The 12,199-nt window shown below is 36.3% G+C and overlaps 1 protein-coding gene across 1 annotated transcript in view; it reads right to left on the bottom strand.

The window, feature by feature from the left end:
• Positions 1 to 12,199, bottom strand: part of MMRN1 (multimerin 1) — a 109,633-nt gene that overhangs the window by 77,574 nt on the left and 19,860 nt on the right. The window contains exon 2 of the mRNA XM_055587650.1: positions 9,946 to 10,782. Coding sequence (XP_055443625.1) covers positions 9,946 to 10,535 — 590 coding nt within the window. The 5' untranslated portion in view covers positions 10,536 to 10,782. The remainder of the gene's footprint in view (positions 1 to 9,945; positions 10,783 to 12,199) is intronic.

The raw sequence follows: 12,199 nt of genomic DNA, 5'->3' as shown, positions 1-12,199 counted from the left end.
ACACTAAATTAAAAATTCCATGAGTTGGTCACTGCCGTTTGCTGCGCACACTGACCAAACCATGGCCCACACATATCCATTCTTATCCTGAATCGAGAGCGGACTGAAGCAACAAAGGATTCATTTAAATAATGACCATGACAAGTATTTTTCTTAAGAAATAGAAAACACCGATCTAAAAAGATTAATGTAATGTATTTATACTGGTCCTTAAAATTCAGATTAATAAATTGCTTGTCATCCTGTTCATAGAAGACAATGTTTAAATATTTATATTCACACCCTGTGATTTGAATTGACACAATACCATGAAAATACCAATTCCTGAGACTATACACTAGAAATCAAAGTCAATCAGCAAAATTCCCACCATAAACTAGCCAAGGGTATGTAATTTTCTCTTGGAAGTTGGATAAGGTTTTGTACTTGGGGAGACTGTGTATTTACAATAAATTTAATAATGTTACCTACCTCACAAATTGTTGTGAGATTAAATGACTAAATATATTTAAAACAGTTGCTGCTGCTGCTAACGACTACATGATTCAGAGAGTTCAATAGGATATTTTTATGAAAGGAATAGATAGATACCTATATAGGTGGCTCAGAGGGTAAAGCGTCTGCCCCACAATGTGGGAGACCCAGGTTCTATCCCTGGGTCGGGAAGATCCCCTGGAGAAGGACATGGCAACCCCACTCCAGTATTCCTGCCTGGAGAATCCCATGGACGGAGGAGCCTGGTGGGCTATATGTATAGCCCATGGGGTCACAGAGAGTCGGACACGACTGAGTGACTTCTATATATATATATATATATATATATATATATATATATATATAGCTGTATATATGTATGTATAAATCTCCCACTTTGTTTTCTGCCTCATACACTAGTAGAGATCGCTCCTTTTTCTTCTCTAATGACCTGATAAATTCATCTTAACTGTAAATGCTTATGTATATCAGGTCAATACAGAAGATTATTATTGTTGTGGTTCACTGCATATGATGAAGTTTAGCGCTCAGAAGAAATATGTTCCAGATGTCTCTATAGTCCCAAGAAGACATGAACCTAAATACTTCCCAAATGTTATGTAATCTTATAGGAATCTTTATTTTCATTGGGCTTCCCTTGTGGCTCAGCTGGTAAAGAATCTGTCTGCAATGCAGGAGACCTGGGTTCCATCCCTGTGTTGGGAAGACCCCTGGAGAAAGTAAAGACTACCCACTCCAGTATTCTGACCTGGAGAATTTCATAGACTATATAGGATTTATAGGTAGTGCACCAGTTACAAAAGAGAAAGTAGTCCAAAGGAAATATACAATGTGAAAGAAATATTAATAGAACTTGGAAGTAAGCATTTATATTTAGTGAAAAGATCTTATTATGTAAATCACACACAAATAAAGCATTAGACATTTTATATTTAGTTTTGGCAGTTAGTCCAAAAGATAAGTCCATCTTGATAATAATCTCCTTAAGAAAATGACTATTTTCAAATTTTAAAAATTGTGGTTCATTTTATTTTAGTGTAATACCTTTATATAGCCCATTCATTTTCTAAAGTCTGTATAATATTTAAACTGGGATAGAAGTATTAGTTTTATAAAAGAATCATAGAAATATTTGAAACAGATCTTGAGAGGCAATCATGAAAATCTCAGATGATGGGAAATTTCTGATACTTGAATTTTCTGGTTAACTTAGGTTTTAAGAAAAAAAAAAACCTTTTATATACCATCCTTTGCAATGAAAGTCTTTTGTCAGGCACCACTGATTTGCCTTCCATGGTGGGCACAATGTAGTGAATATAATTGAGGTTTTAATGACATATGCTCAGAGTCACAAATTATTGTGTATATACAATAATAATAATAGTAATTTTCAGTGTAAAATTTTAGGAGAATGAGCTGAGGGTGCCCCCTTCCCAGAATGTGCATGGAGTTTGCCTTTTGGACCAAACCTATTTTTCAAGTTTTAAAGCCAATAATAGAACATTTTTAAGAGGTACATTGAATTAGATATGCATAACATATGCATTTTTATAAGTAGCAATCATTAAAGGTACCTTAAACTTTTTTTCATACATTTGTTTTATCTTCCTGATTTTATTTTATTGTTGTTTCTTTTCCCCATCCTGTGACTTGAGTGTTTTCAGGGATATTGTAAACTCTACTCCAGTAGGTGTCAGACTTCCCCACTGTGCAAACTGCAGAGCCTCCGGAAAGGCAGGCTAATAGATGCTGTGATGCTTAATGCTGTACTTAAATCAGTTGTTCCTGTAAACTGACTCTTTTAGCATCCCTCCAAGTAACACATTTTTAAATTAATTTCATATTTAAGTAAACAAAGTATACAAACACTTCTCATATCATCACCTAGATTATATAAGCACTCCTTAAAATCTGGTATGTATCATACAATATGTACTTATATATTCAGCAGCAATTTAGTGAGTAAAAATATCAAAGAAATAAAAGGAAATGATTAACAAGAAAAAATTGAGATGCAGAATATACTTTAGTATTTTTCACTGGCAATAATGTAGTTGATACATTTATTTCTCAAGGATATAAATGGTGTGTTTCCTTTTAGATATTTATAGCACGTGAGAATAATCCCCTTGGATGCTACTAGGCCTTTGATAAGAACTTTGCAAACAACACGTGTTATAGACTGAATGTTTGTGTCCCCCTCCAACTCCATTTGTTGACATCCAAATGCCCATTATGATAGTATTGAGAGATGGGGGCTTTGGGAGTTATTAGGTATAAGGTATTAGTGCCCTTATAACAGAGGCCCTAGAGAGATCCCTCATCCCTTCCACCATGTGGGGGTAAAATGAGAACTCAGGAACCTGAAAAAAAGCCCTCATTGACCATGCTAGCAACTGTTCCTGGGCTTCCAGCTTCCAGAACTGAGAAATAAATTTCTGTTGTTTATAAGCCACCCAGTCTTTTATTTTGTTATAACAGCCTGAATGGACTAAGATGTTATCTGAATTTAATTGACCAGATTTTTCACATCTAAAACCTCATAATTTACAGAATTAAGCAGAAAAATGCTTATTATGATAGGCAATAGAATTAATTAGATGGTTAGTTTTTGTGATTTTAAACCATTAAATTTTTAAATTATATTTAAAATTTCTATTTACAAGTGGTCTAATTAATACAAGACTTGTAGTATTTATTATTTTAGACATACTGTGATATGCTTAGTCGCTCAGTTGTGTCTGACTCTTTGTGACCCCATGGGCCACAGTCTGCCCAGTCCATGGGGATTCTCCAGGCAAGAATACTGGTGTGGGTTGCCATGCCCTCCTCCAAGGGATCTTCCCAACCCAGGGATCAAACCCAGGTCTCCCGCATTGCTGGCAGATTCTTTACTGACTGAGCCACCAGGAAAGCCCTTAAACATACTAGAAATCATAATTTATTTAACTTGGGCCACCTGTTTGTACTTAAAGCAAGTTATATAGCTTATAGAAAGAATAAACAAATGAAATTCTAAAATAAAACAAGTTTCCAGTAAACTCAGCAAATAAAGTATTCATCTTGTTTCATATTCAACTTTTCCCTTCTGGGCTTTTCATTAACATTTTACAATATTTATGGCCATTCTCTATGCAAAATAAAATACAATGGCAACAAGAGAGTGGGAAACTCTCAGGGCCATCTCTGACTTCTGCTTTCTCTCCCTTTCCTTTTTCATTAAAAAAAAAAAAAGGAGAGAGAGAGAAAACTCCTCAATTGATTATCCATATTTTTATAGTTCTCATATTTTCCAAACTTATGTCTCTAGCCTTGATCTCTGCTTCAAACTCCAAATCCATTCAATAAGCAGTCATTCCACAGAATTTTGTTTGGCTTTTTCTATGTGCATGGCACTTATGTTAGCAGTTGAATAGAATAATAATTGAAAAGGGCAAGGTTCCTATTATCATAGGCTGTATTTTTGACATGAAAAATATAAAATACACAAATGTCTATATTAATAAACTCAGTAATTTCAAATAAATACTTTAAAGAAAAAAGTAAAGGTGATAAGATGGCAATTTGACATTGGGTTGTCAGAGAAGGTCTGCTTGAGAGAGGGACATCAATGCTAGAGTTGCATGAAGAAAAGGAATCCATCATTCAAAATACTGAAGTTAGAGCATTCTATCAAGAGCAAACAGGAAATTTCCTTGAGCTACGTATTAACTTGACATGGTCAGTAACCAGAAGGAAACCCATTTGTGGAGAAAATGAAGTGGAGTGAGCTTGGAGCATGGTGGAAATTTAGATCATAAAGATAGGGGGTCATGAGCAAGACCCAGAGTGCATAGTGAGGATTTATAATTTTATTCTATAGGTATGGAAAGCTACCAAGTGAATTTGAGCATGTGAGCAAAATACCAAGTTTCACCGATTTTTAAGACACATATCTCTGAAATCAGGAATATGTTTTGAAATCAATGGTATCTTTTAGTCACTATTGGTCAGACAGTAGGTATTGTTACTGCCTTAGAAATAGCTAAACCAGTTTTATTTATATTTTCATTTCAAGGATGCATAAGTGATATATAATAAAACTCTGAGAGATAAATCTAAAAACTTTAATGTCATATTTTCTTATTAATACATAAGATAATGCATCACAGTATATGAAGTCTTACATTCAATGAAATTCATTAACCTGAGTTAAAGTTTAAATGCCTTGAAGTGAAGTGAAAGTCGCTCAGTCGTGTCCAAGTCTTTGTGATCCCATGGACTATGCAGTCTGTGGAATTCTCCAGACCAGAATACTGGAGTGGGTAGCCTTTCCCTTCTCCAGGAGATCTTCCCAACTCAGGGATGGAACCCAGGTCTCCCGCATTGCAGGCAGATTCTTTACCAGCTAAGCTATCAGGGAAGCCAATCTTTCAAAACCTCGGGATATCTCCATTTTCACTTGCAATCCCTAGCCCCTTTCAGTGTTTTTCAGATGGGTACCACTGTTTCAGCATCAAATCCAAACTGAAAATATCCAGGCACAGCATTATCCAATAGAACTTTCTGCAACAATGCAAATACTCTGTGTCTACATTGTCCCATATGGCAGCCACTAGCTCCAGGTGAACAGAGTGCTTGACCATGTAACTAGTAGTATGACTGAGGAACTGAATTTTTAATTTCACTTAATTTTAATTAATTTAATTTTAAATAGCCACCTGTGCTTAGTGGCTATCACAGTAGAGAGTGCATGTCTAGAGGAAGAAGAGAAACCTTGAGTGTCAAGAGTAGGGAAGTTTTTCCTTGAGGTCCCCCCATGGTTCTTCCCAGGTGTCTCTTTGGTCAAAAGCTGGTCACATGGCTACTCCTAAGTCAAACATTGCAAAGGGAAACCATTTCCACAGCTAGCTTAAAATAATCAGGATTCAGTGTGGGTGCAGTGGCCCCGGCCCTGGCGGCACCTGGGTTGGAGCAGGCGGCCGGGCACAGAGGGACTCAGAGGAGCCGAGCTCTGTGTCAAACATACAATGTTCTATGTCAAATTTATTCAATAAAAAAGTTTGAAAGGTCTCACATGTGTGGAGGCAAGAGTGGAAATGTGGATAAGTTAAGAGATTGGTGGTGGATAATGGTGGTAAGAATGGGATGGTATGGTAAAGGTGGAGAGAGGCTAGGGGTTTGAAGGATGTTGGAGAGGACACTGAGACTTCTTAATTGATTATATAAAGGCCAGGGGAGAAAATGTAAAAGATATACCAAAGGTTTCCAGTTATGGAACTATCATTCACTGAGATAAAGATTCAAGTACACACGTGCAGGCGTTGGGATTGTGAGAGAAGTTATTATGTAGGCAGTCGATGCCTCTCGATATCTCATTTTACCTACTATCCTCTCAGGGGAGGCTCACAGTGCTCAGGGTAGGCCACTCACCCTGTTACATATTCTTAAGAACTTCATCCAGAATGTCAATCACCATTTTGATTCCACATCAGTATTTGTGATGCACTCTTTTTCCTCCCCATGCCCTCCTGGACTGCAGGTTCCATGAGGGCAGAACAGGTGGGAGTTTGTTTTCACTGTTTTACTCTCAGCACAAGCACAATGCTGGGGACGTATTGAAAGTTGAAAGTGTTAGTTGCTCAGTCATGTCTGACTCTTTGAGACCCCATGAACTGTAGCCTGTATTAGTCCTCAGCAAATACTGGCTCACTGCATAGATACACTAATTCTAATTTCTCCTTTTTATCCTGCCTGTTTCAAAGTGCTTGGTCACTGACCAACCTCCATTGTGCTAGACAGGAAACCACAACTCTAGTGGGGCCAGGAGTTCTGTGGTGCTAAGATGAGACAAAATACAAGATGAGACAAAAATATGCCAGAAAAATTCTATTGATGTAAGTATTCCTTTTAAGTAGAATCACTATAAAATTCTAAGAGTATTAGGGAAAAAACCCCAAAACCTAAAGATGAGTTTATCCCCAATCAGGTGTTCTTATACAGAAATAATAATTCTTTAGGAAGGATTTGTTTATATATTTACATATAGATCCATAAACTTTACAGTCAGTTCATTAAATATTGTGTACGTATTATAAACCAAATATTTTACTAGCAATGAAAATATGTCCCTAAATGCAAGGAGATCACGTATATACTTATAATACACTACTGTAAGTGTGGCAAAAGAAGAATTCAGAGTTGAAGTACAGTCAGAGAGCCCACCTGACAGACTGAGAAGGCTTCCTGGAGGTATTATTATTAGGTGTAAAAGAAGTAGGTGATAGGAAAATAAGACTATGCTAGCCAGAAGTACAAACAGGGACCAGAGATGGGTTTAACAAACAATATACTGTGGACTAGAAAACTACAAATTTTAATGGCCAGAAAGTGACAGAAGATGAGGCTGGGGAGATAGGCAAGAGCCAGATCGAAGATGGCATTGTGTGACTGACTGGGTAACAAATCTGGACTCTGTTATGGAGCAAAGAATAGCCACTGAAGCCTCAGAAGTGGGGAAATATACTGGCCACTTGTTTTTTCCAGTTGGGGTAGTAGACTGTGTTTGCTGAGGGAGTATAACGTAGGGATGGAATGCTTTGTCTCTGAAGACAGTCAGCCTGGGTTTGCATTTTTGCTGTGCAATTTACTAGCTAAGTGACCCTAGTTAAATTTCTTAACCTCTCCATAATGAAATAGTAAAAGAATCTTCTTCATAGAATTACGGTGATGTTTAAAGGACTGAAAATTATGTATTTTCATATATATACACACACACACACACACACACACACACATACACACACTCAGTATAGTACTAGAGAAAATACCATAAAGTGTTTGCTACTATTTTTGTTTGTTAATCAAATAAAATATGAAAGATCTCTTTTGACCTTGTTAAGGTTTCTTTTCGTCAGCACTGTGTCTGTAAGAGATGGGCCTATCTCATTTATCTCATACCATTATCAATTGCGTGGCTTAATGAGTAGAAGTCTGGGACTGAATGAAAAGTTTACCAAAAGAGAACTTCAGGACCTCCCTGGTGGTCCAGTGGTATATAACTCGGTGCTCCCAATGCAGAGAGTTTGATCTGGTCAGGGAACTGAGATCCTGCATGCTGCATGGTTCAGCCAAAAAAATGAAATAGAACGACTTCAGGATGTAGACTCTTAAGTTGTTGTTGTTCAGTCCTCCACTGTCTCCTGAAGTTTGTTCAAGACCCTCTAAGTACATGTGTGCTAAGTCGCTTCAATCATGTCTGACTCTGTGCAACCCTATGGACTGTACTCTGCCAGGCTCCTCTTTCCATGGTTTCTCCAGGGAAGAATACTGGAGTGTGTTGCCTTTATCTTCTCCAGGGGATTCTCCCGACCCAGGGATCAAACATGCATCTCTTACATCTCCTGCACTGGCAGGAGTGTTCTTTACCTCCAGAGCCACATGGGAAGCCCCAGAAATAAGATTATTGTCATTGGAAAATCCAAGGGATGGAGTTCTGCTCAGCAGGTTACAACTTTAATGTCTTGTTTCCTCCTAACATATACTGAATTTTTAAAAATCTGAGACATGTTGGTGGTTACTTTTTATAGAAAATATTTCTTGGAAGCAGGAATTATTTTAAAAATTCTCTATTTCCCCAGAGACCAGTACAATGTTAGGCACATAATAGGCAATATATAAAAATCATCAGGTGATTTGTAATATATAAAAATATATAAAAATAAGTAGGTGTTCATAAGCTTTGACAGTGAGGTCTCTGGGTAAAACAATTAGCATGTATCTAGTATTCAAGTTATCAATTACTACTTCTAATTATGAAACAACTGTATGCCATTTCTATATGCCATGTAAAACTTTAAGCACTATTTTAATTAGAACTGTTCCCTTTTTCTTTTGGTTGTATTTACAATCTATTGAAACCTCTTGACACACATCTCTAAAAAGTTCAAGTCATTTTCTATGAGTGCCTAAGGTTTCTATACAACTTGTTTAAAAAAATTAAATCATAGAATATTACAAAATATTAATAGAGATGATTTTATAAGTGACTATGACTCTCCATAGTTTACATTTTACTATTATTTGATAGTCCATATTCTGTTGTTCTAAGCATGAGAAAGCTTAATTTATATATCTGTTAAAATGTCTGTTATAGACAAAGTATATCCATCCCAAGTTGAACATTTTGTAATCTGTAGTATTTATTTTATAGTACATTGGCATGTTCTACATTCCACCAAGTTAATGCTTTTAGTTAAAATCACATTTACTTCCATATTTAAAAAATTCTATAACCTTTGAAATACAGTGAAAATGAAATTAAATAAATACAAATCTATTGGTTTATATTCCCAGTGTGTCCTCATCTTTATATCAAGAACATCTTTATATCATTAACACAATGCCTTTCATATAGCAGGTGTAAGTTGCTATTATTAACTTAAATTAGTTTATATAGTCAGGTATTTAACTCAAGCTTCCAAGGCATTATTTGGTGTCTTTACATTTTTATTATAAGCAAAAGGTATTTGAAAGTTTAATTTCATAATACTAAACATCTAGTATTCCAAACATAGAAATAATTTTGAACATTAAATAAATAGAACACTGACTTGCATTTCTCAGTGTTTTGTTCTTGTTTTTTTGGGCCTTTTAAAAGTTTTCTTTAATGATACTGTTTTAAGCTTTGTTTTATTATTTTGTTTCAACAATTCAAATCAAATTTTCTCTAATTTTAAATCAAAATCAATTTGAAAAATTGGCCTTTCTAATCAACACTTTAATGATAATAGCATAACTCAGTATAACAGTACTAGTAAAATATGATTTCTTGAGCACCCATTCTGTGAGAAGTATGTGTCTAAGCACATTTCATTAATTTAAATCTTGCATGATAACCCTGCAAAGTTGGAATTTTTATCTGTATTTCCTATCTGTATTTTACAAATGAAAAAACTTAGATTCAGGAACATCAATTGACTTGCTTAAGTCAAGGATCCAGACAGTACGGGAGCCAGGATTCCAACCCAGCTCTGCTTGCTTTGTTCTTGATAACTGTTTAATTTCCACAGCACCAGGCTGTTTCAATTTTTAAATCTGTTCACACGTTAACCGTATTGACATTTTTTTCTTTCACCTTGTGGATGTAATTCTGAGCACAACCAGCATATGCTTGATGTGAGTTAACTAACAAGTCACTGTAGGGTTACACTGTAGGGTTAGCGACCATCGCCAGTTAAAGTACCTCTATTTAGTAACTTGGACCACTTCAATTAAAACAAATTGCTGCATTTTGTTTGTTCAGCTTTTCCTTTTAAGATAAGGTAATGCTCAATTCCCTCATCTAACTGACATATGATCTGGTTTCATCTTGAACATAAAATCCTGTCTGGAAATCAGACCGTTTAACTGTTAGCTTGCAATCTTATAAACCATATCACTAGAAAGGGGGGAAAAAAAGAATTTTCTTACTTTCCTCTAGTTGTTTCAAAACTTGATTTTTGTTTGCTGGTTCTTTGGCTTCCAGGGCTGTCACCTCTGCTGAGGTACGTTTCCTGTGGCGATCGATTTCCCACGCCTCCAACTGAGTTTGGAGAAATGCCTTGTTCATTCGTCTTTCTGGCAAAGCTCTGAAGAAATTTCAGGGTGGAGTTGGAAAGAATCACTGACTCTGCTTTAGGACTGAACTTGAGGGTAGATTCCGTCTGGAGGGCAAGCGTTTGTAACTTCAGCATCCCTTCTTCTGTCTTCTCTGTGGGTGTGAGAGTTTGTTTTCTCACACCCTCAGGAGATGCACTTGTCTCTGAGGGCAGTGGTATTGATTTCAGAAGACTGTCTTCGGAAGTGCTGGAATCAGGAGCTGTGGCCACCTCAGTTGATGTGATCTTGGGGGTTGGCAGCACCTGGAGACTTTGTCCTTTGTTTGGAGGAACTGAAGCAGAGGTCGCATTCTTCTGGGAGTTCTCATCCTCAGTTGTAGTCCAAGTGTGCATAGGGCCATTAAGCCCAAAGCCTCCACTCCATAAACTAGAAAGCAGGATAAATAGCCTTGCTCCTTTCATTTCAGTAGTTGGAAGCTAGAAAGCTCAAGTAAAATTGGGGGATAAAGTCCTTCTAGCCTTTCTGACAACTGCTTCCACACTGAATCTGCTAAGACAGAGGTTTGCCAATTTGAGATGTGAAGAGGAAACAGGTTTCTGTGTTTTGTAGTGGACTCAGGAAGTTTGATTTCCTGTTTCTGTAGGTTCTGTGTGATCTGTGACCTCTCGTAGGATGATCTATGGAAGCAGTAAAGCGTGTCCGACGAAGCTGAGGGTAAATGGAAAAACACAGGCAATGATTATCAGGAAAACCCATGAAAGAAATGTGAAGTAACTTTCCCAGGTCCACTTATATTTCATGTGTTGCTCAGTTTTGAAGAGAAATTTCATGGTGATGATGGAATTTTGTTTGGATGGGTTAAGTCAAATAGTTTACATTTTGTTCTACTATGCAAGGAAATTGAGAAAAAATAATGTGATACTTCCTTTCAACTGTGCCCCATCCAGAGAGCCATGTTTTGTTTAAGGACATATACACATGCACAAATAAAAACTCTGTCTGCAGTGTCTCTGCCCTTTCATGCATCACAGGCTAAATTGTGAAAAAATAAAAACATATCCCTATTTTTCTATACACACTTTAGCTGTAGCATTATTTGAAGTCAATCTCAATGATGATAATAAAAAGAAAAGCATAAATTATTGAATTATGTGAGTATACAAGAAACTCACTTTAAATTTTGCTCTCGAAATTTCTATTGGAACCAGTTAATGGAATGAAGCATCAGAAATTTAATTCTTCTATTTTCTAATGCTTATCTTCTCATGGTTGAGAGTGATTAGTATTTTACCACTAAAAAAGGATGAAAGAGTGGACTCATATGAAAATAAATTAAAGTGGAATCATACATATTAGTTTTTGTATTTTTACTGTAGTGCCAAATGTATCAGCAGCAGAAAGTAGGGAATTGCATTGATCAAAGACTGTTCAATGGTGGTTTTCCCAATAGAGATGCTTCATGGGATTTATGATTTCACTGTTCCAACAAATGTCTGATTCTCAGGCTTCCATTAAGCTCTCTGAGCTGTAAAAAATTTTCCATAGCATACCCTTCGGACATATAAGTAACAAACTAGAGTAGTTCATCCATCCATATGTTTCTTCTTTCTTTCATTCATTCAGCCAGTCAGCTTTAGTGAGGTGCTCTCTTAGATGCTAAGATTATAAAGCAAGAATATTCTTGGGTCTCAATGTACTTGTGTTCTATTATATATTACCTGAAGGCTAAATCTCTGTGTAATTAATCTTTTTGTCAACTTCAGTGCCTGGTATTAAGTTCTTGTTAAATATTCAGTCTTGTAATGTTTTCTTTAGAACCAAAAAACTGGAAACTTCATGACTATTTGGTTATATATTATTATAGATATATACTCTTGTCTCTAATCCTTTATACATGGGGTTGCAAAGAGTCCGGGGGGTTACAAAGAGTCAGACACAACTGAGCAACCAAACAACAACAGATATATATTCTTGTCTCTAATCCTGTATCCAGGACACCAGGTTTCGAAACAAGACCTAAATTTCCTCTGAACTACTAACTTTTTGATCTTAATACATTTCCTCCCCTTCATCTCCATCATTCTCTTATACAAGCTATTGTTGACATTTAGACAAGATCGGGCGC

This window comes from Bubalus kerabau, chromosome 7 (genome assembly GCF_029407905.1).
Source record: "Bubalus kerabau isolate K-KA32 ecotype Philippines breed swamp buffalo chromosome 7, PCC_UOA_SB_1v2, whole genome shotgun sequence".
NCBI lineage: Eukaryota > Metazoa > Chordata > Mammalia > Artiodactyla > Bovidae > Bubalus > Bubalus kerabau.
This window is presented reverse-complemented; position numbering and strand designations above follow the sequence as displayed.